Here is a 26,966-nt window from a genome sequence, read left to right as displayed (position 1 = left end):
AGTAGAGGGAAACTCAGTTGTTTTAAATCTGCAGTATTTGTTTAAAAGTAACAAACATGCCATTTTATGGTATCCAGGAGAATGATGTATGCAAATGTACTTAGAGGATCTCATCTTCATTTTGGCTAGCCAGAATTTGTGTGGTGTACACCCCAAGCACCTCTGCTGCTAGGGCTGTTGACACACATGATGTCAGACTGTGGTCACCGGCTCATTTCAGAAGGCTTCTGCAAGAAACTGAGAGCAGGCACCTATTAGCTTACCTGCTGTTACTTTCTCACCATCACATGGGTTGGCTGAATACACTGTCCAAGCACTTAAAAGGGACAGTGAATGGGGGAAAACAGCAAGCCCATACAATTTCCCTTTTGTACGCTGTAAAGCCGTGCCATGGACAGTAGTACATATGTGTGCTGTAAAGGAAACTGTGATATTTCTTAGGTACTGATTGCAGATCATATACTCTGTGCTCCGACTGCACTGTAGAAGAGTTAATTTTTTAAAAAATAGCAATTAGAAAAACTTAATGCAGGCTCTTAAGATCTTTGTAGCTGAACCAAAATGGAGAAAATTCTTATACAAAAGTGGTGGGGCCAGCAGTGTGCTTGGCTGAGCACAGAGGCATTAGGATTGGACAAGGATCAGCATTTTCAAGAATACCTTGTGTATTAGTCCTGCTATGCAAATGCAACTAAAGTGTGTAGGAGCAGAGGCATATAGTCAGGTGCTCTGGGCCCAGCTGCAGCCCTGAGGAGGTGACAACACCCAGATGCTGGACCACGTTTTGGTAGAGGCTCCACAGCCAGTGGAACAGAAAACCTGTTTCCTCCATTTAAACCAATGTGGCTGACTGCTTTGAAGCAGATGCCTCAGAGCAGAAACGTTACTGCAGGGCAATGTAGCTTCTGGCAAGAAGGCAGTTATAAGCAGCTGGTGAGCAGTAATTTCCTGCAACAGTGAAGTCCTTTGGAAAGCAGATATGTGCCTGTGCCTTCATTTCCACCGAGACATAGGTCCTAAGTGGCCGTTGCTTTGGAAGGTGAGAACTGAGGTCCCCAGGCATATGAGTCCTGTGCAAAATATATCTGGAATGTTCTGCATTTATTGCATTAATCTTTATGAAAATTTCTGACAAATTTTACTTTGAAAAATGAGATTTTTTTAATACATAACATTTGCTCCTAGATAACAAATTAAAAGGATAAAACAGACATGACACTTGAAAACTGTAAAGGGAAGAAGCATTTTCTTTCATTGCTCTGGGGATGCTATCAGTATCTCTGTGTATAAAATGGAGTTCAAATGGTTGCTGGAAGATGTGTGCATCCACTATCCATCTTCATGAGTACCTTCCCAACATGAAGTGAAGACTCCCCCAAATAACAAAACTTAGCAAGTGAAAAGGAGGTGGAGAGATTCAAGTGTTAGTTTGACTGGGAACATCTGGAAAACAGAAGATAATGTTCCACAGACTTGTCTTTTGATTGATTGCTGGAAATTATTTGCAAAGCTGAACCAGTGGAGGAAGCTTGATACAGAAGATGAAAAAATACCCTGTCTTTGCAGTAGCTTAACTGGTTTGTTGCCATTTTTAAGACCTGGGACTGAGTCCGAGCAGCAAAAAGAGCTTTGCGGTTATCATTATTTATAGGGAAATGTGTTTCATGCACAGGTAGCTGTTAGACAGCTTCTTTGGATAATATCCCTGCAAAAACTATTGGATTTGTCAGCCTACAGGGTAGTTCAAGCCTTTCTGCTTCCACATGACTATTCCTAATGCCACTATCTATATTGTCCATATATTCCTCTCATGCAGAAACCTCCAGCTCTGTGTCAGTTACATTCCTAGCCACTGAGAAATTAGAGAAATGTCATTATATGTTTTCATTTGTGAAGCAACTGAAAACAAATGGGTTTTTTATTATTCTAGAATCAGTTAATTTTGTTTAAAAGGTCTGTTTTCAGGGAAGTCTCCAAGCCTACCCGTGGTGGAAATCACAAGCTCTATCTGCAAAGTTTTGCTATCACATGTTGTGCTGCACACACAGCAATAGCGGTGGGAAAGGCACAGAGGAAAAAGCCTTCAAGTTCATCTTTTAAGTATGTAACTTACTAGCACATGTGTAACTTCTTCCTGTTGGAAGATAAACCAAATATTTCCCTAATGAGCTTAGTGGGGCATAGAGATGGCTATCCTGCCTTTCGAAATGATCAGAAAGCAATTGTTTATCTTTGGAGTCAAACATGATCTTCCCTTAGGACTACAAAGCTCTGAGTTAGATTTTGGGTTTGTGCCGCGTCTCCAGCACATGCCCGTGACAGTGATCCTGGAGTCGCGTCTCCCTCCGGGCCCTCCCAGCAGAGATGGCAGTGGCTCAGCTGCCTTAGGGAAACCCCTGGTTGACCTTAACTTCGGGAATGAATGTTCCTTGGAATAAACAGTTTGCAAAAGGAGGCTGCTAATAGCGAAACCTCAAAGGCTCTTGCACAACTTCAGAAGGAGGAAGCTGGTGCTTTTGACTTTTCCCAGCTTTGAGTCTTCTGGGAGGAATGCAACAAAGGAGCTGTTGACATCCACGCTCGGAGTGGCTCATGATATACTCCTGGTGGGAGAAAAATTACATTCTTGGGTTTCATAGCTGCGCTTTTTGAAGCTTTTTATAGCTGCTAGAATTTGTCTTATGTGAGCCTAGTTAGAGAGACTACTGTATCACATCAGGAATAGTGCTAAAGGCTAAATAGCTCAAAGGAGGAGCCTCCAGACTTCATCCTGACGAAAAAGCATAAAATCCTCTGCTGCTTCTGTTGCAGGAGTAATGACTTTTGTGTCTCAGGAGTAGTTTCTGTGCAACAAATACTATCATTTTTCATCTGTCGTCTCAGACAACAAAACACGTGCACAGGGAGCTTGCTTTCAGGTTTGGTGCCACTGTAATTTATAGACCATGGCCCCATTTCGAGCAGCAGCTAGACACCTATCTCAGGGAGGCCAGAGGGACTCACGCAAATGCGCAAGAGCTTCCTTAAGTGGGGCAGACGAACAGCAGGGCACTTGTTTTTAAATGCTTTTGAACATATAATCACCACATCTTATCCCAGCAAATTCTGATTATAATTATAGGAAGGAGGAAATGATAAACAGAGGCACTGACATGAATGTGTGGGCCAAGAAAAGAGAGAGAGAGAGAGAGAGAGAGAGGGGGGGGGGGGGGGGCGAGGATGAAATCGGTGTGCAGCCTTTGGGAGGCTCATGCAATTATTCATCAGGTGGGAAGGGAAGGAGGTGGAGATGAAAAAAAGTAGAGAGCCAGGCTTTGCCATCATGAGCTTAAGAAAATGACAGGAAGACTGGGCTCAAGCCAGTCAAGGGGAAGCTTGCCATTAGTTCCAGCTTGCTTTGCAGCAGGATTTAATATCCTCATATTTGCTTCCAAATCCCTGTCTGAAATGCTTCTGGTCAGCCCTTGAAATCAGGTTTTGGGGTGTTCCTCCAAGCCTTTTGCCTGTGCATCCCTTGAAAGCAAAGCAGCAGTTTGCCTGCCATCCTCCGCGTGACAGTCAGTCTTGGGACGCACAAGGCTGCAGGGAACTAATGGGTTTTTTGTTATCATTTTTAAGGGCACTGGAGAAAAGGGCCATTCAGTCCATCCAGTCTGTTGTACCATCGTGATGGTAATGAACACATTACTGCATTTCCCCAGTGCCCTACCTTCTAGGGGAATACAGTGCAGCTGTAAACCAGCTGTGTTTCGTTTGCGCTCAGAAACAGAGCCCTTTTGTCTGCTTCAACTGTTACTTACCATCTTTTCTTTCACCCTTCCTTCCTTTTTCTTCTCCCGCTACTTTTGGCTCTTTACAGGCAAAGTAGTTGCTGAAAGACAGGTTCACACTTTGAAACGTGGCATTCACTGGGAGTTAGCATCTGTCCTGAGAATATTAAATGTAAGGCAGCTTTCCCTATTTATCATATGAAGCGAAGTGAAGAATGAGTCCTGTTGAGTGGGTACAAAAGTGTGGCAAGTTGCTGCCCTGGCTGCAGTTTCATTGGAAAGAATGGATTTCTCCCAGAGGTTTAAGCACTTGGCAGAGACCCTGATCTGTGGACATATTGAAGCGAGTTTGCCAGTCAGCCACAACTGCTCTGCAGACTCCACATTTAAAGTAATTTCCACCAGACACCCAGAGATGCCTTGTTGATCATTGGAGAGAGATGTCCCACTTCTAGCATCTCCAGGGTATCTCCATGGTTGCGGGGGGTGGGGGGGGTGGGGGGGTGGGGGGGGGGGTTGGGAATTAACTTTTCCCATTTTACCCCTAAATCAAGGACAAAGCTCAGTCAGACAACAAGCACCTTTTCTAAGGCAAGATACTGAAATGAAAATATAGACCCTGATTCTTCAAATGCTAGTGAGAAGGTTTGCTGTGAGCATCTCCATCAACACCATTTGGACCATGGGTAGCAGCAGGCTGCTTCTCTCACTTTAGTCCAGAATAATTTCCCCCACATTCCAAGGTCATCTTTGCTTACAAAAAACCCACAGGGTTTGATGCAAGTACTAATAGAGCAGGAGCAGGTGGACCATTTCTAATGCATGGATCAACAGAAGATCGCAACATACTATTTTCGCATTTATTCTCTGCTCCCCTAACCCAATGCATAAGAAGCTGCATCCATCCAACAGATAACAGAATTAATCCATGTCTTAAATTACTTTTCAAATACAGCATTATGGCCACAAATCCCAAAAGAGATTTGGTGCAGCCCAAATTCCTTGTGTGCAACTATGGTAAACAATGAAGTGACATATTTTGCAGTGGTTTAGGTCACTTTTCCTCTGGCCTGTGCAGTTTTGGTGGAGATGGAAGTATTGTTTCAGACTGCTAAGGGGCTGCTGTTTCGAGTGGTTTTTTAAGAGCCAAGGTTTTTTCCTTGGCCAAACAAATCCTGGGTTGGCAGCGATATTTTGGATGCTAGTGCCATCCAGTGGCCCATAAAGAATGCCATAGGGTACTTCAGTGTTGCCAGGTAACACTAACGCGTTGCATTTTTCAGCCAAAGTAGGGCCATGCTGAAAATACATGATAAAAAAGTGAAAGCCTTGAATTTTTGCGAGGTCCCTTTTTTATTATTATTTTAAGCACTATGAGCACAGGCCCATTTGCAAAAAGGGGTTCAGTCCTTGGCTGTGTTTAGTTCCAGTCTGGTGCGCTCTGAACATAGGTGAGTACTCAGAAGTCAGCACAGCTGACTTATGTTGCAGACTCTTCGACATTTTTCTCAGCATTTAAAGCAGATTATCAGGGAGTAATTCTGCTCATGAAAAAGGGAAAACAAGCTGATACTGCAGTGTGTTATAGGTGGACAGTAATTCTGCAATTTAGCAGGACTTTTCTGGAAGCTTCTATGTATCTATTCACGACCACATATGCCTGCATCCACATGTTAGAAGGAAACAAGGCAAAGTTTATTGCGCCAGCTGATACCACTGAAAAAAAAACAGACAAAACCTTATTCAGGTGAGGAAAAAGGACGTAATAAACTTCAGGCTACATATGAACCATTGCTCTGAGTTGCATTACTCAAACAAATACCAAAAATGAATTTCAGTAAGTAAAGGAATTATAGTGTGGGCCATTGGGAAAATTGACAGGTGCTGTGAAATTTGCCTTGTCTTGGTCATTTCTTCACTTGCGATGTGTGTTTGTCCATGGGTCCTTTTCTTCTGTTAGTAAGTTTTATGAGGGTAGGGGGTTGTCTGAAGACTAGGAGAAGGGGTAGGTTCAGGAAAAATACTATTTTGAGATGCGAGCCGTGAAATAGATGTTTGTAATCCAAGTGTATTTGCCAGTCTTTTTTGTCTGTATGAAGCATTTTGCTCTTGGAAGTGCTTTTATATCCCCCATCTTATAATTTCCAAAACTTGAAAGACCTTGAACACAAAAGACTTAACACGAAATATGGTTCTATTATGCTGAGCAGAGCAGGACCAAGATTTTTGCCTGTGGAAATTTTAAATCCGTCTTCAAGACTGCTGGAGAAAATTGCAGCTCACAAAATGCCTTCCAGGAGGAATGTGAGCTGCATGTTCTATAGACTACCCAGCTCTGACCATAGTTAGCTACAGGAAAACAAACAGCCATCTTCCAGTAAAGTACAGACCTGAGGCATAAGCCCTGGCAATGGGATTAAAGTGTGGATACACACGGCCTCAGAGTCTAGCCCGATCCCTTCATTGCCTCACACAAACAGAACAGATTGTTGGTAACAAACAGAAAACATGCATTGCAGAAACCTTTGCCCTGCACTGGCTTGGCTGTGATGATTCTCGTGACATTAATATGAATAGACTGATTCACTCGTCGTGTCCCTGCTTAGGAGATGGTATCTTTATCAAAACATATTTCCAGTTCTCAGAAGAGTGCTAAAAATAGTAGAAGTGCTAAACCAACAGCAGGAAGCAAACTCTATGGATCATCATTTTATACTCCAACCTAGTTAACTACATTGGCTCCTAAAGAATAATAATGTGGGGAGGGACTCAGAAGAATTATGCTTGTTGCCTTTATGCATGTATTATATTTGTTAAGGATGAAACACAATCTTATCTGCAAGGAACAGCATAGCATTGTGCAGCTCCAAAGGCAGACCAGAAAAGAAATCATGGCTCCAGGAATCAGAATTTCTTTTAAGTTTCCTATTTTAGGAGCTCAAGTGTTCCCACTGATTCCCCTTTGGAGCTGAAATTCTCTGCATCGTTGATACCTCAGGGTATTTCCCTCCAGCCATGCTGCTGTGTGATGAAAAGAGTTCAGCATGGCTCCCAGCGGCTCTTCTCACCTTGTGCAACTTCCCAAGGCGTGAGTAGCTTATGCAAAAAAGTAGAGACCCCTCAAGCGTTTTCCCTTACCTTCAATGTCACGACAGCCTGGCCAGATATCATCTGGAAGTAAATGACAATTTGTGCTATGAGATATATTCCTGCACAGGGGAGTGACATGGGGTCCAGCTGTTACCAGCCACTGTGCCAGAATAATCTCCTGTAATTCAGGCCTGGAAGACTGAGGCAAAGGAGGCAGTAATAACAAATGTTGTATTGCATTACACTGGGTTCTCCCTTGGCTTTCTGCCATTGAAGTAGAAGCTCCTGAAGAAAAGGGGTAGATTATGGGGAGCAAACTATATATTCTGCAGGTGGCAACCAAGATTCTGCTGTGTTCCAGCTGCCCATAACTCTTCTGCATAGTTGTTATAGTCAAATGATAGACCAAGTATGTGCTTTGCAGAGTTACGCTAAATAATTACCTTTATTTCGCAAGCAAGGACCTTGAGAACCATGTTTAACATGTTATGGAGAAAGAGGTCATATAAGGGAGCATGTGTGATTGTGTAGGATTGCTCGGACCCAAAGAAATGTTCTAAGAAAGATCTTGCTCTTTTCAGTAGTGTTGCTGAGCTGATGCTTACCACAGTACAGAGCAGAGCAGATCTCGGGCCTGAAGGCAGCTGGTGGAAGAGCACTGGTTTCCTAACCTTTGGTTAAAAATCTTCCTTCTACAATGTGTACCTTCTAGTCTGTCATTTATATGGTTTTTTTCCTTCTTTCCACCAAAGTGCTCTGCTCCATAGTGGTCAGCGGTGGTTTTAAGTGCTTGTGCTCACTGCAGGGGTAAGCAGGAAGAGGTTTATTTAAGTCGCTAGTTTTTTCCCCAGAGCAGAAGCACGAGCCAGATTTTGTGTAGAGATATCTCTGGAAGGAGCTCCTAGATATTATGATGCTTACAGCTCTTCTTCCACCTGGCAAAAGTAAACTCAAAACTCTTGTCTCTCCAGGCTTTCCTTTCAGCTGATGTTTAGTACTAGCCTAAATTACAAATTGCATTTTGCCCTACATAACACTAGTCAAAGGAATATGATGATTTAGGTTTTGTTTTCACTAGCAAAAGCTAGATGGAAGAAGGCTTGTGTTTGGGTTTTTTGGAGGGTTGCAAGGGGTCAGGTCTTTGTCTTCCCACCAAGCCCAGACTGAGAAAGTGTGGACACCTGCAGATGAAACGCTTTCTCCTCTAGTGGAATCCAGCGATTTTGCACTTCAGACATAAATTTAATTCATAATAATGAAAGAGCTTGTGATACTAGTGATTGTTACCAGCACACCCCGTCCCCCATCCATGCTCATGGGAGTCCATCCTGTTAGCTGTTGTAGGCTGTCTGCTGGCAAACAGGGGATGCAGGTCTCCCTTTCCCCATCCCTTCCTGGCAACAGGGAGTTTTGTACATTTGATTTTCAGGGGACTGTGGAGAGCACAGATAGAGTGGCTTGAACTGATCAATAGCACCTCACCTTCAGGCTGCATCTTGCAGAGCAATCTGCTCGGCAGTGAACTCATCGTGAACTGTCTTGTTGGAGCACTTCTGTAAATCGGTCTTCGCTTCAGTGGAGGGATACCTAGGAAACTCCCAGCATTTCAGCGACAGAAGCTTGCAATTCAGTAGCGTCACTACTAGCAGTCTTGCCATGACGTGATTTTAGCAGCAGTGTGCCTGCTCTGTCAAGCAAAACTCAGCTTGCTGTAAAAGCTTAGTGCTCTGCCCTTTCTTCTTTGTGGTATGTAGCTATTCTTACAACTTGTCGTTTTTAACGTTTTAGTTGCTGTGACTGTAGTCTACAGATGGGGAAAATCTATTTTTTCTAGGGGCTGCACAGAGGGGTGATTTTGCAAGCAAGCTGACCCTTGTCAAAAGTGGATCACAGATGATTTCAGTGGTACAGAAGGCAGATGTTTGCCAGGTCAGTGATCTGGTCTGTAAAGTTTATTCTGGTGCACTGGAAGAGCATGCACTGCAGATGTGCAAACAGTGACCTCATCCTGTTCATGTTAAAGACAATGGGTGAAGCCATTTGAAAATCCCAGTGATAATATACTTGAAGTACTACTGTTTTCTTTAACAGTTATACTATTACTTAGAGCTTGATAGGGTGTCAAACTAGTGTCCTTCAACAGAAAAAAACTTGAATTATATACTTGAAGCATATAAACAAGTTATAAATCCTGAGCAGGTCTTTGTGGAAAATCAGTTCTCCCTGCTTTTATGAGCCACCACCTCGGGAATCTTTTCCCCTGACAGTTAGAAAACATCCTGATTTCATCAGTGTCTGTCTATAGCAGTGCTGAATATGGTTAATGTTTAATGACAAACACTATGTGCTCTTCCTTGAGCTTCTGCTGTGCTTGTACTCACATACTGAAATGTGACAGGAGGAAAAGCTCAGGTACATTCTGGTTCTTTCTTCCTGGAGGAACATGAAGCTACATCTCTGCAAGATACCTGTCCAAGGATCTGACCCACAAAAATTCACGAAATACCAGGTTTTGATCCATCTGGGCTCAGGATTTGGGAATCCATTTAGTTTCCACAGAACTCTTGTGCACAGTGGTTAGGTCTGGCTGTGAGACTGTTGCTGTCATAACATTACGACCCCAGGCAGGAACTAGTACCTCTTCATGCTAGATTTTGTACAAATATAGAGCAGAGAGACTGTATCTGCCACAAGAGGCTTGCAGAATAAAGTTTCCCATCTCTGGTGGCGGAGCAGTTGGAAGCCCAATCAAGAGAGCATGGGTAGTGCTGTCTCTGCCCTGGATTCAGAGATCCAAAGAGGCCACCAAAGAAACAGCAGTCACTGGCAGCAGTGGTCAAGGATGGAGTGGTTATGTCTGGAGCACAAGTCTCATGAGGAGCGGCTGAGGGAACTGGGGTTGTTCAGTCTGGAGAAGAGGAGGCTGAGGGGAGACCTCATCGCTCTCTACAATTACCTGAAAGGGGGTTGCAGAGAGGTGGGTGTGGGTCTCTTCTCCCAAGTGAAGAGTGACAGGACAAGAGGAAATGGCCTCAAGTTGCACCAGGGGAGGTTCAGGCTGGATATTAGGAAAAAGTTCTTTACTGAGAGAGTGGTGAGACACTGGAATATGCTGCCCAGGGAGGTGGTGGAGTCATCCTCCCTGGAGGTATTCAAGGAACGTGTGGACGTGGCATTGTGGGACATGGCTTAATGGGCATGGTGGTGGGGTTTTTTTGGTTGATGGTTGGACTTGATGATCTTACAGGTCTTTTCCAACCTTAGTGATTCTGTGATTCTGTGATTCTGTAATGACCTTACGAAAAGTGAGTATGTTAACACTCTACATACTGTCCGGAGCCCAACCCTGCTTTGCCAAACTGTCTATGAGCAAAAAAAGAAATATCTTTCTAACATGATCTTACTGAGGCCTCTGACTCCTCTGCTCATATGGAATATTTGGTCCCGTCCCGTGTGGGAACTTGCAGCCAAGTGTGATGCTGACCTGAGCTGTGGGAACCGCCTTTCGTACAGACCTCAGCAGCTCATGCCTATGCAGGATGAGTGGTCCACTAACATTCAGACCTCCATGAAAAACCTCCCAGATTCCTTCTTTGTGAGGGATAATTGAATTACATCTCACAGAAGTGCTAATGCACAGAGGAGGGGGATTTTTCATCTTATCTTCTGTACATGGAAATAAATTCCCAGCTGTCTTCCCAGACTTTCCTGTTATCCCTGGAAAAGCATTGGGTATGTCTTTTCTTAGTGGAATTCGGGTGTTGGTTTTGCATCCCCTTCTGCAGGTTTCTGCAAAGACATGTGAGTCAATTGTGTGCAGCATCGTGGCCAAGCCTGTAATCATGTCCCACTCGGCCTCTGCAATGAGCCAGCTTTTCAGGTCGCAGCACAGCCATCAAACTGTAATTAGCTTTGTGTGGAAGATGTAAGTAGTTCAGTGGAGAGCCAGCAGTTTTCTTGAAAACATGAAGAGATGAAAAACTCTGGGTGTTTCTCAGAAAAACTGGCTTTAGCTTAGTTAAAATACGAGTTTTGATTCTCACCTTGCTCTAGCACATGTTCCCCATTAGGTAGGTAGGGATTTGTTGTTGTCCCTCTGCCTGTCTCCTTTTTCCTTTTCCTCTAGCTGAAAGAAGAGACAATATGAGCACTCTACCAATGTAACAGAGTATGTCTGAGGAGCTTTGCCAGTAACGTGCCCAGAAATTACATGTCTCTGCTCCATAAGCTGGCACAGCCAGCTCTGCTAAAGCAAAGCCAGCATTTCCTCAGAAGCTGTGGAGCAACCTGGCCACCAAGGGCAGACCCCATTAAATATAGTTCATAGAGCAAGGTAGCTTTTGGTCCCCAAATTTATCACCATGCTGTTAAATGCAGGGGGCATACACAAAGGTGGTTGATTTAGTTTAGCACAAGTGTGGAGTAAATACCGTGTTCAATTCAGTGACAAAGTGACCTTACACTAGGGTATGAGAGGCAGGTGCTTGAATTTATGTGGTGCTTTCCATCTCTCTTTGCCAACAACCTTCAAAATCTTTTGCCTTTTGAGCATGTTTCTTACGGTCTTTCCATTTAGAAGGTCAGAGATCTCCCTTGTGGATGTCTTTCAGGCTGAAGAGAGGCTGCACGGAGAGGCAGTGGGGTAGGGTCCTCAGAGCCTGGTGCTCTGCTGTGCTATGGCTTCAAGGGTGCAGCCTCTCTCTCTGTTAGGAGATCACACCTTCACTTCTTCTGCAGGCTTCTGCAGGAGATCGGAAGGTACAAACCATATAAAATATCACAACCTGCCCACAAGCTGTATTTTGCACCTTAGTTCAGGAGCAAAGTGAAGAGAAATACACATTCCACACAGACCTGAATGAAAACAGGTCCTTCACCAGGGACTTCTACAGGGATATGCAGATCAACAGGTTGAAGACAGCAGCAAATGATGACTATTCACTGATTTTTTGTTGCCTAAATGCCTGGAGGTGACTAAGCTACCCATCTTAAAAAGATAAAGCCTGAAGGAAGGGTGATAAACCTCCTGGGGCAGCCGCAGAGAAGGATCTGGCCTTCTTTGAGGAAGCTCAATTGTGCAAAATAGTGTGTCCTGTACATCAGGTTGGAGTAATGATAGGAGGAAGAAAGAATATGACTTTTGGGAGGGATCCATCTGCAGTTGCATCCTCTCCCTCCTTCCGCTTCCTGGGAGGAATTGTTGCAGGGATGTATTTTCAAGCTAACAGAAGACCAAAACTGACAGAAATGCCCATGGGTGGAGGAGAGAAGCTGTTTCAAAAATCTGAGGTTATAGAATAATAAGAATTCCTCAGTGCTGAGATCTCCAGAAAGCCCAGTCAAAGACAGAGGAGTTCACAGGAGCAGGTAAACAGTACTCACGTGGCATCTTGTTGGGATTTAGGAGAAGAGTCTGCATTGCTCTGACTGGAGGAGATGGGCAGGAAGAGGCAGTAATCAAGATACATCCCTGAAGCCTCTTCTGGTATCTCCATGTTATTTTTTTTTTTTGCACCATGTTTGCTGTTTTATAAGCCATTCAAATGGTTGACAGTTTTATAAACCTGTCAGGTGTGTCAGCTAAGTGTGAAATTCATGCAAACTGTATGGGCTCTGTTGCTTTAACCCCACACACACCCCAAGCCCCTGTGCAGACAAACCTACACAAACCACGCAGCAGTCATACTGGACTCTGAGATGACCTTGAAGCTGTGAATTCCCAAATACACCTCACAGTAGGGATTCTAATCACAAAGAAATGCAGGCAGTTTTCTGAAGGAGGCTGGAACCTTCAACAGCACAGCAGAAATTTGCCCATTTATAAATGCATCTGGGTTCTGGAGTTCAAAGCAGTCGGAGCCAGACTGTGTTTTGTTGTTTGCACTGCCCTGGGTCTCCCCCATCGGCGCAGCAGACTGACACTGTGTGCTCCTCTGCATCCTGCCCGAAGCCACTGTGACCTGCAGCTGCGAGCACCCTGCCTTGAGGATCTGCAGCTAACCTGTCCTGGGAGAGCCAAGTGGGCATGTGTCGCAGGCTTCATGTGCTTACCCGTTCCTCCTTACTTAAGGTTACACGCTGATGGGAAGCTGCTGTGGGGACTGTTCATGTTGCTGGGACCAGGGTGGTCTCTGCCTTCAATGGTGCAGGGAGAAGGCTGGCAGATGAATTTGTTATGCAATCTGTAGCGTAATGTCCCAGCTGTTCCTATTCACGAAGAAAGCATTGGGGTGCCTGACCTAAACGAATGACATAGCAGTAATACCTCCTGCATACTGCTAAGGTTCAGTTTTGAGGCATGTGATCCTACACCTGTCAGATTAAATAAGCTTTCCAGAAGTAAGCTGGTTGGAGATGAAGCCAGTTCTTTTATGTGCTGCATGGGCAAGATGCCAAGGCCGAGGCTGGGTAGGATTTTTAGCATACTCAGGTCACACACTGAGCATGCTTTTCTTGCCAAGCACATAGATGTATCCACCCTCTCAGTCACAATCGCATTCATCATTTGTGGTCTCTGGTCTCTCTATGGTCTCATGTTGGAGTAATGTGACTCCCCTGATGAACTGGAGAGGAGGTGGGGATGGCATGTCCAGCAGCCCCATCAGGCTCTGGGACTCAGCAGGAAGTTGCCCCCCAGCTGAAGAGGGGCACTGGTGCCCTCTCAGACCTGTGTGGGTCTTCACAAGGTGCAAATGTATGGGATCTTTAAGGCTGGTCAAAAAGCAAGAGGAACCCAGCCCCTTACAGCCTCTTCAGAAAGAAAGGGAAACTTAGCCAGAACGGTGATTTGTGAACTAGTGTATCATCTCATTAGCGTCACCAATTTGAAAGGATACTGGCAGCTGGAAGGTGTCAAGTCTCAGGCTCTCGATTGCATCCCCCTGTCCTTGTAGGGGAGTTTCTCTCCCTCTTTCTTTTTGGTGTAAAACAAGCCAGTCTTTCCCTTCCTGAATGTAGAAGTTAGGACTCAAACACACCAGCAACTGCAATTTATGCCAGCAGATCCCTGAGCATCAGACAATGTGAGTATCCTTAGCTCATGACCAACATTAGACAAAAGCTTAAAGAAAGGGTTTTGAGCTAATAACTTTATCTTGCAAATGACAAGAAGCGCTTCTCAGCAACAGAGGAGCCCTGTAGAGTGGAGCTACTAAGCACAGTCCTGCGACACCAGGAGATCTGGCATGGTGCTACGCAGGTCAGCGCTGAAAGGCTCAGTGTGAGCAGGCAAGCTACCCCACTCACAAGCAAAGGGAGGAAGCCGCAGTAAAAACATTTTGATGTGAGGCACTGAGACTCTGAAATAATTGGCTAATACAGCCAGACTATAAGGATTAAAACACAAAGCCCAGCTCTATGTATTAGTTCCTTCATTTGGGTATTTTCTACCATTACTTTGAAAATAACAGGCAAAAAGCTGGATGTGATTCAAGTACCAGAGTTAGCGCCAGTGTCGTCCCTACAGGTCCTGGCTATTGCTGCATGCTGACCAGCCAGATCAGTTTGTCCCCTTTCCACCACAGAAAATCCCATTTCTTCTTCCCACTTCATATTCTGTGTCTTGCAAAAGTTTAAGTTGCTTGAAGTGGGGATGTCTGTCATATGTGCAATTAAACTGAATAAAGAGGGAAAATGAACTCTGCTGAAATCACAGTCTTGGTGATTTCACCAAGTTCTCACCAAGTGAAAAATAACGTGTAAAAATCCTCACCAGGCTCTTGCTTAGGGGAAACCAGAATAAGGAATCACAGCTTCATCTTGGATGACTTGACTTAAAATCTTTGTGATTTATTTTTCATTTCTTAATGCAAGAGTTAGAAATTCCTTAATGGTTGTCATAATGTTACGATCAGCACCTGCTTTGTATGTTAAGATCAGCCTTGTATAGGTGTTTCTCTACACATTCAGCATGTTGCTGCAATCAGAGATGTTTCCCCAAGCTTTACAATGTCTTTTTTGGCAGCATGAAGATATATTTAAGGAGTGGATGGGACATTAGGGTAAAAAAGAGACACACTATTTTCTTTGGAGCTGTGGAAATGTGATGAAATTAAGCCCATACTGACCAAATCCTGCCTTTCTCCTTTTCAGTAGCAAACAGTGAAAGGATGTACATGGAACAGCATGGATTTAAACCAGGGCCAATTAGTGGCAACATGAGAGTAGGAAGAGTTAATGAACTGGTTTTCTATAAATAGTCTACTTAACCTAAAGAAAACTCCTTGTTGTATATTTTTATAAATAAAAACTTAGATCAAAGTCTGCTTAACATACTTTAACCAAAAATATATTTTTAAGAAAAATACTGAAAAAAATAGTTGATTAAAAGTAGCTTCTTTCAGAATTTTGCTGGTTTTCTAGAGAAAATAGAAGAATTTTCAGAATTTGTTCTATGCAACATTATCTAGAAAATTCCACCTTATTTTTAGGAAGAAAAATAATTTTCTAGATGAAGACACTGAATTTTCCATCTGGCTCAGGCTGCAGTAGAATAAGGTCAGTGCTAGCAAGCTATACACATGACCTTGTAGGTTAGCTGTAGTAGGCACTAGGTGATGAAGTTCAGCTGCCTGTCATTTATGACTGGTATTAAGGATTATCCAGAGTAAGGAATAAATCTGTCTATTTCATGATTTATACTAACAGTGTGCTCTGTACAGTCTTTTGAGCACTTTCCAGAAATAATTGATGCCACAGAGAAGGTCACTACAGGACTCAGGTGGTCCTGAGGTCTTACCCATTTTTAGGATTAGTGTAAACACTTTGAAGTTTTGGAAACGCTGATGTGGAATTAATCAGGAGTGGGAATTTGGCATTCATAGGACACCCATTTGATACACTGTTGCATCTCCCAGAAAAGATACTTACACTCCAGTGACCCTGGTCACCTCTCAGCAGCCATTAAAGAGCCTGACACCATTGATCAAATTGTAAATGCATAGGAAAGTGTGGCTTTATTCTTGTCAGCAACTGAAGGGAAACAGCATCTCTGGGTCTCAGCTCATGTTCAGTTTCAGTTCAGACCTGGGAGGAAAGAAGAAAAGTCAACTAAACCTTTTCATACTTGAAGGACTCATTATGATGGTAGCCCAGTCAAAAATGCACATGGCTTGTGTTAGACCTGAAACACTGCTTCTGGTGACCCAGTAGCATTCAGTGAAAGGAGGATATTGCAGGTAAAGTCTTGGTTGCATCAAAATGGGCATGACTGCTCCACCAAAGTGGGAATTTCCCCATGGCATATCAGAGGAACCATGTTTTCTCCTAAAATAGTTTTACTTCACTGTCTCAATGAGACATTTTTCCATTGTGTCCCCTTTCAAAATGCTAATGAGGGAGTTTTTCAAAAGGAAATTCCTTCCCGCGTTCCTCATTTTTTATTAAGAGCTGTCATTCTGGGAGCAGTGCCATTCTTTTATTTGTTGTTTGAGATGCATGGTGATTTTAATTAAGCGGGCATTGTCTGTGTGCATCATGGTGGATGCATTCTGTGACCAGGGAGCTATTATTATAAGAGTGCAGGACAGCTGAAGTGTCTGCTGCAACCCCTTAGTGGATTGTTGTCTTCACCAGAGATGATCCTTTCTCCACTTGGACAGCTTTGTCCTGCATAGTCTCAGGTATAATATTGGCAGCGGGCTTGTGGCAGTCATGAAATGTTCATATTCAGAATCCCTGAACAGGAGTGTATCCTACAGGGCTCCAAGTGAATGAACTCCTCCTTTGGTGTCCCAAACACACAGGATGATTATTACCATTCTTTTACTTCCACTCTGAGTTGCAGGCAATGCACACATGGACACAGAGATACTCTATTTGCTTTAGCAGGTCAGCACAGGAGAAACCCATCCTTCGACCTTATGCAAGGGTGAGATGAAATGGAGAAAATTAATTTTGCGAGTGTCTTCCCCATCCCAAGAACTGTTATTCTGCATACAAGTGACAAAATCAGCAAGAAAGAGGGCTGCAGATCAGAAACGTTTGCTCCTTTACCTGGAGCTCTTAAGTTGGAGCTGTATCTCTGTCTCATTCAAATCACCCCATTCTTGTACGTAAGCAAATAACTTCTCTGACACTCACTACTGGAGAAAAGGTATGAAAGGCTGCAATGAAAGCCAGTGTATTTCTGGCCTGAGAGGATTTTTTCTTCACCTTGAGGGTTCAGCTCTCTGCAAGTGATTCTGCCGTTGCCTTGTAGAATCATAGAATCATTTAGGTTGGAAAAGACCTTTAAAATCATCGAGTCCAACCGCTAATCTAACACGGCCAAGTCCACTACTAAACCGTGTCCCTAAATGCCACATCTACACATCTTTTAAATACCTCCAGTGATGGTGACTCCACCACCTCCCTGGGCAGCCTGTTCCAGTGCTTCACCACTCTCTCAGTAAAGAAATTTTTCCTAATATCCAGTCTGAATCTCCCCTGCCGCAACTTGAGGCCATTTCCTCTTGTCCTGTCACTCATCACTTGGGAGAAGAGACCAACACCCACCTCTCTGCAACCCCCTTTCAGACAGTTGTAGAGAGCGATGAGGTCTCCCCTCAGCCTCCTCTTCTCCAGACTGAACAACCCCAGTTCCCTCAGCCGCTCCTCATCAGACTTGTGCTCCAGACCCCTCACCAGCTTCGTCGCCCTTCTCTGGACACGCTCCAGCACCTCAATGTCCTTCTTGGAGTGAGGGGCCCAAAACTGAACACAGGATTCGAGGTGCGGCCTCACCAGCGCCGAGTACAGAGGCATGATCACCTCCCTACTCCTGCTGGCCGCACTGTTTCTGATACAGGCCAGGATGCCGTTGGCCTTCTTGGCCACCTGGGCACACTCCTGGCTCATCTTCAGCCGGCTGTCGACCAACACCCCCAGGTCCTTTTCTGTGGGGGAGCTTTCCAGCCACTCATCCCCAAGCCTGTAGCGTTTCATGGGGTTGTTGTGACCCAAGTGCAGGACCCGGCACTTGGCCTTGTTGAACCTCATACAATTGGCCTCGGCCCATCGATCCAGCCTGTCCAGATCCCTCTGCAGAGCCTTCCCACCCTCCAGCAGATCAACACTCCCGCCCAACTTGGTGTCATCTGCAAACTTACTGAGGGAGCACTCCATCCCCTCATCCAGATCATCGACAAAGATATTAAACAAGACCGGCCCCAAAACTGAGCCCTGGGGGACTCCGCTTGTGACCGGCCGCCAACTGGATTTCACTCCATTCACCACAACCCTCTGGGCTCGGCCATCCAGCCAGTTTTTTACCCAGCGAAGAGTGCACCTGTCTAAGCCACGAGTCGCCAGCTTCTCCAGGAGAACACTGTGGGAGACAGTGTCAAAGGCTTTACTAAAGTCCAGGTAGACAACGTCAACAGCCTTTCCCTCATCCACTAGACTGGTCACCTGGTCATAGAAGGAGATTTAAACCTCATACAATTATTTAACCTTATTAAACCTCATACAATTGGCCTCGGCCTATTGATTCAGCCCGTCCAGATCCCTAAGCAGAAGCCTGTTCACTATATGAGAAACAAAGCATTTCCATAACTTCCAGGCTCTTCTGCTTACTCCCCGGCTGGGGTCTGGCTCTGTGAATTAAGTTCATTCTGTGTCCAAAACCAACATGCCAAGACATTTCTTGCATGCTGTGGCAAGCTGTCAAATTAATGGGAATAAACCCTTGTGACAGCAATCTCCAGTTTAAACCAGTTTCACAAGAAAGGAGGTGAAAGGCATACATGATCATTAACTGTTCACCTTGTCTCAAATCTCCTCTTAGCTTCCTGCTGTGCATACAACCGTGGAAAGAGCAAGCATGAGGCAGAGAGCTAAACCCAGCCCTTATCTTTTAGGTGGGTTTCACCTGCTCACCTCAGGCATTTATCTGCTCCACCTGTGCAACTGGGAGCTCCTGTTGATCATTCCTAAATAAACCATCTGCTTGTTGCTCAGAGTGATGGAAATGGCCACAGCTTTGTTGTAAGATATGTGGGTATGTGGAAGATACATAGAAAGCATTGCAGCAGCATCTTGATGCCTGCTGTCCCTGCATCGCACCTAGAACTTTCCAATGTACAATTTGCTTTGTTCAGATAGGGAGAGGGTCCAGTAAGGTGAGCCACCAAGGTCCTAGGCACTTAGGACATTTGAAATCATGAATCTGTTCTTTATGTAATAAGCCTTCTGCACAGGGAGACTGTAAGAGTGAGAAAGGGTGGCAGTTTCTTAGATGCTACATAGGAGTACAGAGTCCAGTTTCTTTAAGTTCAGAAGCTGGATTCCAGTATACAGACACAGGGAAACTGTCCCTAGCTCATGTTAACAAAGGTTAGCCAGATGGCTACAGGTTTCAGAGGACTGGGGCAGAGAGGGTCTTGCAGGAAAATGCCTAAGGGAGCAAAGCCAATAGCTTACATTGATGTGTTATGGATGTATAACCGCAAAGAAAAACGGATCTCAGAAATGGTTTTGTACAGACTCTGGTACTGCCGGGAGCAGGGTAGGAGAGGAGATGCAGGACGAGTCATTTCCCATAATCTGAAACAACACGTGTTTCCCACTGCTCAAAACAGGAGACCAGACAAGCCTCCAGCTTGCAATTATGAAGGCTGTGTGGCTACCCATAACAACAAGATTTTCACCAAGCACATTCATGCCAGTGCATATGGTGATCTAGTTTGATACACTTGGCAGGATGATGGGCTTCACTTTCTTATACTGGCAGCAAGTAATGGAAGTGGGCATTGGGGATCCAAAAGAAGCAGGCACGCTGCCACCAACCTTTGAGGCGTGTTTATTCTGCCATAACAGTGTCTCTGCTTCAGTTCTGCATCCTGCCTCTTCTGGTGCTGTGATTTCTATTGTATACTGTTTACAACAGCAGAAAATATTTAGAACTGCATTTTGGGAAGTGCTGCCAGTACTGGGCTGCATCGTTGCAACTGGTAGGGATGGTTGCTGTCAGGAGAGTTTCCCACTCTTCAAAAAAGAAAGGGGGGGGGGGAGAAAAAAAGGGAGAAAATTAGTCTCCTGACTTTCTTAATATTTTCTTTCCTATGAACCATTACTGCTGACCCATGAAAGAGGAAACAAATTTACAGATTTGTTTTCACTACTGAGAGTTGTGAAGTCACCACAGTGAAGATGGTCATTTAAACTACCACCCTGGTGAAAGTTTCAGTTTCCATGAGGAGTGATTTCTTGGGATTATGCTAACTGCATGTCGAAATCGTTAGCAGAACCCAGATGCTCCTTTTCTCCTGAAGTTCTGGATGTCCCTGAACTGGAAACAGAAAAATGAGGTGTCAGCAGCTCTTTTGCTTGTTTGTTTCCTTACTCACTGCCCTAAAAATCTGTGAGCTTTAAATAAACAGGGAATAGTATCTGCCAACTGTGCAGAGTGAAGAAAATAATGTCTTGCTGAAGAAATTCACGTGATTCTTTGAAGACAATTCTTTGTATCTCTTTTCCTTGCTTTGAAGCAGGCTATAATTTTCCTCCATCTATGCCATTTTTTGGGTGCTTTTGTTTTGCATTGGCACAACAGGCAGGAGCTTACCCTTTTTCACCTGCTCCTCCATAACGAGCTGGACACTTGCTTGGCATGCAGGATGAAGCCAATGGGAAACCTTTTCACTGAAACTACTGGTGGTAGCTCCTCCAGTGTCATGCTGCCTGTCTGCTCAAGGGTCACAAGATCCCCATCAGGTGTTTTGTTGAGTTGGGTACTTTTTTGTTTTTCCCACCATGTTCTTCTGGATACCTGCAACATAAGCCTTAGCCTGCTGTTAGATCTGGGCATGTATTTTCCCGGTGAGGTCAGTCAAATTGTGTTTAGTTTCTGTGCTGATCCATAGAGTGCTTTTTGCACATATCTGAGCTGGCTTTAAACCAAAGAAATCAGGTTCTTCTGCCAGTGCAAGGGGAGCAGAGGACTTTACCAAGGCTTTACTGCCCCAAGGATTTACACAGTTTAGAGGTGCATGTTTGTCATCGGTTATAACTCTGTAAGCTGAATAATCTCTGTGTCACATCCACACTGTATATCACATCCACACTGTGCAGGCAGATTTCTAAACAAGAAGGAAAATGATTTTGTAATGGAAAATTGAAGTATTCTGTAACTGCAGTGTCAAAGAGAAGCATTTTGGTATGACTTGTTTCTTTCAAGGTCTTATGTTTGCTTTGGGGTTTTTTTTTGTTGGTTTGTGGTTGTTTGGGGTTTTTTGACTGCAACAGTTTGACAAGTCTGACACTAAACTGTAGGTTATTTTGATCAAATGCAACACAAGATTCAGACAAAAACTCCTGCATCTCTTCTCTGATGAATGAAAAATCCATGGTGTTAGGATAAGGATGAGAGAAGGACAAGCATATAAAAACTTAACAAAGTACCTCTACACCCTCAAAACCATCTGTGGTTCAGGGGCTTCCTGAAACAGATGTCATTTCAGTTTGTGTAGTAACCCTCGCAGTATTCCTTCCCTCTGACTGTCCTGAGATATCCTGGGACCCCAATCACCTTCTAGCACCCACAGCATCCAGAGACAAGGATATCCACAGCACACCCATGCCTTGTCTTCAAACCTGCCCTGTCCAGTTTCATTTGATGCCCCTTTTTTTCTTACAGAGGAAGACAGAGTGAGCAGTAGATGCCCATTGGCTGTCTCCATGCCACCACTCACGGTTTTACAGATCTCCATTTTGTCCTCCCAACACTTCTCTCTCTTCCAAGTGGATAGGGTCCTACTGATTATCTGATATATTTGGTTTTTACCAGTAGGAAGGTGGCACTGGCTACCTTTAATGCTAAGCAGCTATCACTTCCTTTCTGTAGTCAAGCTTCTTGGAAAAGGAAATAAATTTATAGTTTCCATGTTGCACATCCATGTGTGAACGCCTGAGTACAAATCCCATTTTTCATTGAACAGGATTCAGGGTGGGAGTAACCTTGTCATTTGACCTATGTTCTTTTCCCATCATTTGGGTCTGTGAGTAAAAAAAGCAAATACTTTTCACATTTTCTGAGTATTTTTTGGTGAAGGGAGGGATGTGAGGTTTGATTCTTATTGTATTTGTAAACATCCATTTAGAGCGTCCTGGGTGTACCTCCCAAATGGTATTCCTCTACCATTTTGGAAAGGTAACCATCCGTGATGAGTATCTGTACTCAATAAAGCAGCACACCTCAGATGATAGATACAAATCTTTTCTTCTAAACCTACCACACTCACAATCAAACTGGCTTCAGTGCTTGTTTTCTCCACCTCTTTTCAACGTAGTTTCTCTAATCCCTTCACTTCTTGAAAAAAAACACCACTTGGTGTCCACAGAATAGCTTCAAGGTGCATGTGCGTGTTTGACATCCCAGCCAACAGTTTTCACTAGCCCCCTCAAAAAGTGCAGGAACTGTACAAAATCCATCATCTTGCATACACCCAAGCTTCCCCCTGGCTTCTCTCTTCTCCCTATGGCTTGAGCTCCATGCATCCTGGCCCGGGGGATGGAGATCAGGGGTGTTCTTGGGGGTTACTTCTTGGGGGTGATTAGTCTTAACTGCTAGCTGAAGCAGTGATGGAGGGGGACATATATTTAACTGAAGCCATCCAGAGTGAACCTGTTTGTTTAAAGTGAGCACGTCATTTTCTTGGTGCCAGGACCATTAGTAAATTAGTAACTTAGCAGGCATACTTGGAAAAAAGATATCTATAAGTAGATGAACAGAGTAATGAGGAACATTTACTGGCTTCAACATAGAAAACTGCCTTAACAAATGCTCGTGTGTGTGTGTGTGCTTTACATCCCAGTGTTTTCAGTAAAGTTCTGAATCAGGACCCTGCTTAAGTGGGGGCTGGTTTTTCATCTACTGAATGTCTAAAATCCTTGGCATGCTGATTTTGATGGGATTTTTGTCAGCCAGTTCAGTCTTCTACCATGTTTTTTCAGACCTTACCCATATTAACTAGGAACACATATAGTCACAACCTTCAGTGGCTGGGAGAAACCTAAACTGGATGTGATCTAGTGACCTGAAGGTGAAATGTCCTGATAGCTCATTTCCAATGCTGCAATTCACGCAATCTTCAGAGAAAAAAAAATAGTTTTGCTGTCATAGTCTTCAGCCATATCTGTGGTACAAAATCAGAGGGTAGAGGCGTGCAGTCAGGCTGCCTGAAAGCCAGTGAAATGGAAACGTGAGCCCTATTACAACTTAACTCCACAGAAGCCCACCAGTTAGTAAGTAGTTCAAGTATTTTAGTGCCTGCTGTGTTGCTGCCTACAGGGAAAATACTCTAAGTGCTTTCCCTTTCTCACAAAGAAAAGACATTTCCATCTATATTTTATAAGGTTGTCTTGTCACATCCACTATAAAACATGACACAACCAGCCAGAGGAGGTACTGTGATGACTTCCATCACGTGTTTTAGCGAGAAAGTTTTTGTGAAGGGTAGAATACATGTATATATATAAAAACATATGTATGTGTATACACACATATAAATGTAGGTCAGTTAACTGTGAAGATGTAGGTGCCTTATGCTGGCCTATGGAGTGTCAGATGTGGGGTGTTAATGCCTACACATGCGAAATCCAACATTCTGTCATCTGGCCAGCTGGCACAAACAGGGCAGAATTATCCTTATTCTGAGAATATTAGGCCATTAACTGGAACAGCTTTTAGAACTACTTTATTCCGGTCCTTGACTGACCAGCTATTTGAGGAAATAAATAGCAAAGAACAAATTCTGTTTTTCAGTCTCCAAAGTACACTGTTAATATTGCAGAATGAAGAAAATGGCAAGAGAAATCCCTGAACAATGCTGGGTTTTTTTAACCCCTGAGCCATCCAATACCCTGTTCCATTCAAAAATGCAAAGGGGAGATCAGGACTGGAGAAGTGATAGGAGGGATGATCCATAGACTATCGATTTTTTTTAAGGAAGGATTTTTAAAGGTGCATGCATAAATTTTGTATGCCTGCGTGTGCACAAATGCAAACTATCTTCTGCAAGTACAGAGCAGTTAGATGTCAAGTTTTCAGCTGAAGACAGGCACAGTTTGTGACATTTTAGTTATTCAAAAAGCCAGTTTTCCTATTCTGAAACAACTTCAGGAGAATATTTTTGTTCAGCAGTATCATTCTTACATACTTCAGACAGTGGGAAGTGTGTTTGTGTAGATGTAGATATACACAAAAAATCAGCATGCAAGAGTGTGCAGTGTATTACAAAACTGTTTGACATATGCATCATTTGACTACTTTGCCTCTTCTGGGTTCATTACTCCAGCCCTCCCATCACCGTTCTGATGTCTCACTCTTCAGCAGGAGTGGTCCAGACAGTTATCTGGCTCCATGTTTTGCTTTGTTTTGAGTGAGCCTGGTATTAAAAAAAAAAAAAAGTTTCCTGTTCTTCCTTGTAAATGTAATTCTTTCACTCAAAATGCCCTGGTTTGAGGTCCAATATAAACACAATTAATTTCTGCATAGGCAGCATCTTATCGTATGCCCCTTGAGGACGAGGCATGAAGGTTTGAAATCCCTGGAAAGCAGAGAATTCCCAGAGCATCGGTAAGGCACCTAGAAATGAGACATAAAAATTACTTTGGGGATTTAAGGAATCCCCAAATGTCTTCAAGCCCAACCTTACAGCTACTGAAATATTTAAATAACAAAAACATGCTTTCACAGGCAGGGAATAAAAACTGTTGTTCCAGTAAAAACTGAGGCTGGTACACTTATTTGACTGCCTCCATTTACTGTTCAGTGTTTCTGTCTTGGTTGCAAAATCTATCATGAGAAAAGACCTCCAGGAGAGGGAACCTGATCCAGGTTGGGGGTCGGTGAGGAGAAACGTTCCTCGTAAGGTGCAGAAGGCTTATGAAAGGCAAACAGTTGACCCTTCGTAAGAGGAAGGTGTTGCAGGGGAGAAAAGCAGGTTGTTCTCCTCTTGAAATACTGAGAGAGCCTGCTGCCTCCTGAAGGGAACAGCCTGGGCACAGACGAGTGGCAATGTTCATGAACGTGACCGTGAAGACCCTCAGCTGTGGAAATGACCCTGCTGTCCTTGGTGCCACTCGGTCAGCCCAGCTTCTGGGAACTGGTAAGGGCCAGCTGCTGTTGTGTGCTGGTGGCTTGAATTTTAAAGAAAGCCAGCTGGGGGGTTATCTGCCCCATTTGCTTTGCAGGTAAACCCCGTGCAATCTGGGTGAAACACCTTCTCCCCATTGAGCCCAGGGAAAGCCTTACCATCAACCTCACCAGGCAAAAACACAGTCTGCAACCTAGCTCCCTTCCTCCGTGATGCCTCCCACCGCTTTCATGTCACCTTACTGTCACACAATTGCACCACGCAATCCGTGGTTTTGGACCAACATCTCAAATGCAAAAGCACATCTTTGTCCCTTTAACTTCTCCCTGAGCTGTTATGCCTGTTTTCTCCCCTCCTCTGGGACTGTGCACTCTGTTGCTGCTCCGGCTGCTGGGAGCGAGCAAGGAGAATTTCTCCTGCTGGCGAGCGACCGGCTAGTCTGGGGCTGGCGTCTTCCCAGGGCACTGCTGTTTGCATACCAGCAGGCAGAGGAGCAGGTGAAACGGGACTGGTGACATCTGTACAGATGCGTTTGACTGCTTACATGCTCTTATGAATCCGCTACCCTTAAAGCCGCCGTTTCTCTGACGAGGTATCTCTCTCTCTCTCTCTCTCTCTCAAATTATTTTTCCAAGGAGAAAAGGAAAAGGCAGACAGAAATAGAAGGCAAGAGACAACAGCTTGAGGACCAGATACTTCAGCTGCAGCATTTCAAGGTAAGGGACTGATGCCAGAAACGATGGATTGACTAAATCTGTTCATTATTAGACATGCAGATCACACGTCTGAAAGCTGGGAAGAGCCCACTCCGACATGAAGCAGCGTTCACTGCCGGAGCCTATCTCTCGCAGTGATCGTGTCCTGCCTGCTTTTCATTCTGTGTGTTTCATGCACAGGAACATGTTGCAGAAACAGCTTAGGAGCATGGAGTCGGGAGGGTGTAAGCGCAGGCAGCACGGCAGCGCTGTTTTTGTTAAACGCTGTTATTTATTATACATAATGATAAGACACCAATTGCTGTCGATTGGGTGTGCACTGCATGACTTCAGTGAGCACTTTCTGCCTGCAGAGCTGCGTTGGATTGTTCTGGTGCCTGTCGTTAGGTTTTGTGTGTGTGTTGCAGAGGGAGTCTTAGTTAGCATGTATGTATGTGTGTGTAAAGCTTTAATTGTAGGATGAAGTTATCAGGCGTACGTGGCATAATAAACGGGCATGTATGCACATGCAGGGAGGGTGTTGGTGCATACGTGCGTGTCTACATGGAGAGGTGCCTTGATATTTAACAGGGTGCCAAGCAGCCCCAGTTCATGTTGGACTCCATGACAGCTGCAGATAGCATCGTTTGAAAGCCATCCTGGCTATTTCTATCATTTATCCTTTCTGTCAGTAGCAGACTTTGTCTTCACATTTGTGCATAGCAAAGAGAACAAAAACGTATGTGTGATCTTTTTGTAACCAGTGCGCATTTGTGGGTCAGATCTCATTAGATGAGTTCAGTGGGGAGCCCGAGGAATTTCAGTGATTAAAATATCTGAGAAAGATGATCAGGGCTGGACAGTTTGTCCTTGCAGCAAGTGAACTGGGCTGTGTTTTTAAAAATAAAATATTTAGGTTGCTTGTGCAATAGTGTGTGTGTGTGAACAGTGCACCTGCGTGGGGACATGGTGCGCAGAATATCTTCTCTGCCCACGCATGCACTCAGGGACCAGACTTCAAGTTATGCTACAGACAGAATCTTTCTCCTGCCTCTCCAAGCCCCTGCCATCATGTTTGGTAAACTATTGCTCATTTTCTGGTAAACATGATGTAGTTAAGCCCAAGGAATTGATTGCAGCCTACACAAATGCTCCACCAGGTCCCCATAAATCTGTGGATGTCACACATTGTCTTTGGTGTTACCAGTCAATGATGTGATTGCATTTCTGTGGGGCAACAGGAGTTGCCATTTTGTTCAGGCTGCCATTGACTACAGACGAGGGAGAATTTCTTCTGATGACTGTAGGTTGATGCAGCAGGGCAGTAAGATGCCTTT

The 26,966-nt window shown here is 44.3% G+C and overlaps 1 protein-coding gene across 3 annotated transcripts in view; it reads left to right on the top strand.

Moving 5' to 3' along the window:
- Positions 1-26,966, top strand: part of PALM2AKAP2 (PALM2 and AKAP2 fusion) — a 274,755-nt gene that overhangs the window by 23,486 nt on the left and 224,303 nt on the right. For all 3 annotated transcript variants that reach the window (XM_059834278.1, XM_059834276.1, XM_059834275.1), the window contains exon 2: positions 25,570-25,650. In XM_059834278.1, the coding sequence (XP_059690261.1) occupies positions 25,570-25,650 (81 nt within the window). The remainder of the gene's footprint in view (positions 1-25,569; positions 25,651-26,966) is intronic.

Source organism: Gavia stellata, chromosome Z (genome assembly GCF_030936135.1).
Source record: "Gavia stellata isolate bGavSte3 chromosome Z, bGavSte3.hap2, whole genome shotgun sequence".
In the NCBI taxonomy this organism is placed as follows: Eukaryota; Metazoa; Chordata; class Aves; order Gaviiformes; family Gaviidae; genus Gavia; species Gavia stellata.
This window is presented reverse-complemented; position numbering and strand designations above follow the sequence as displayed.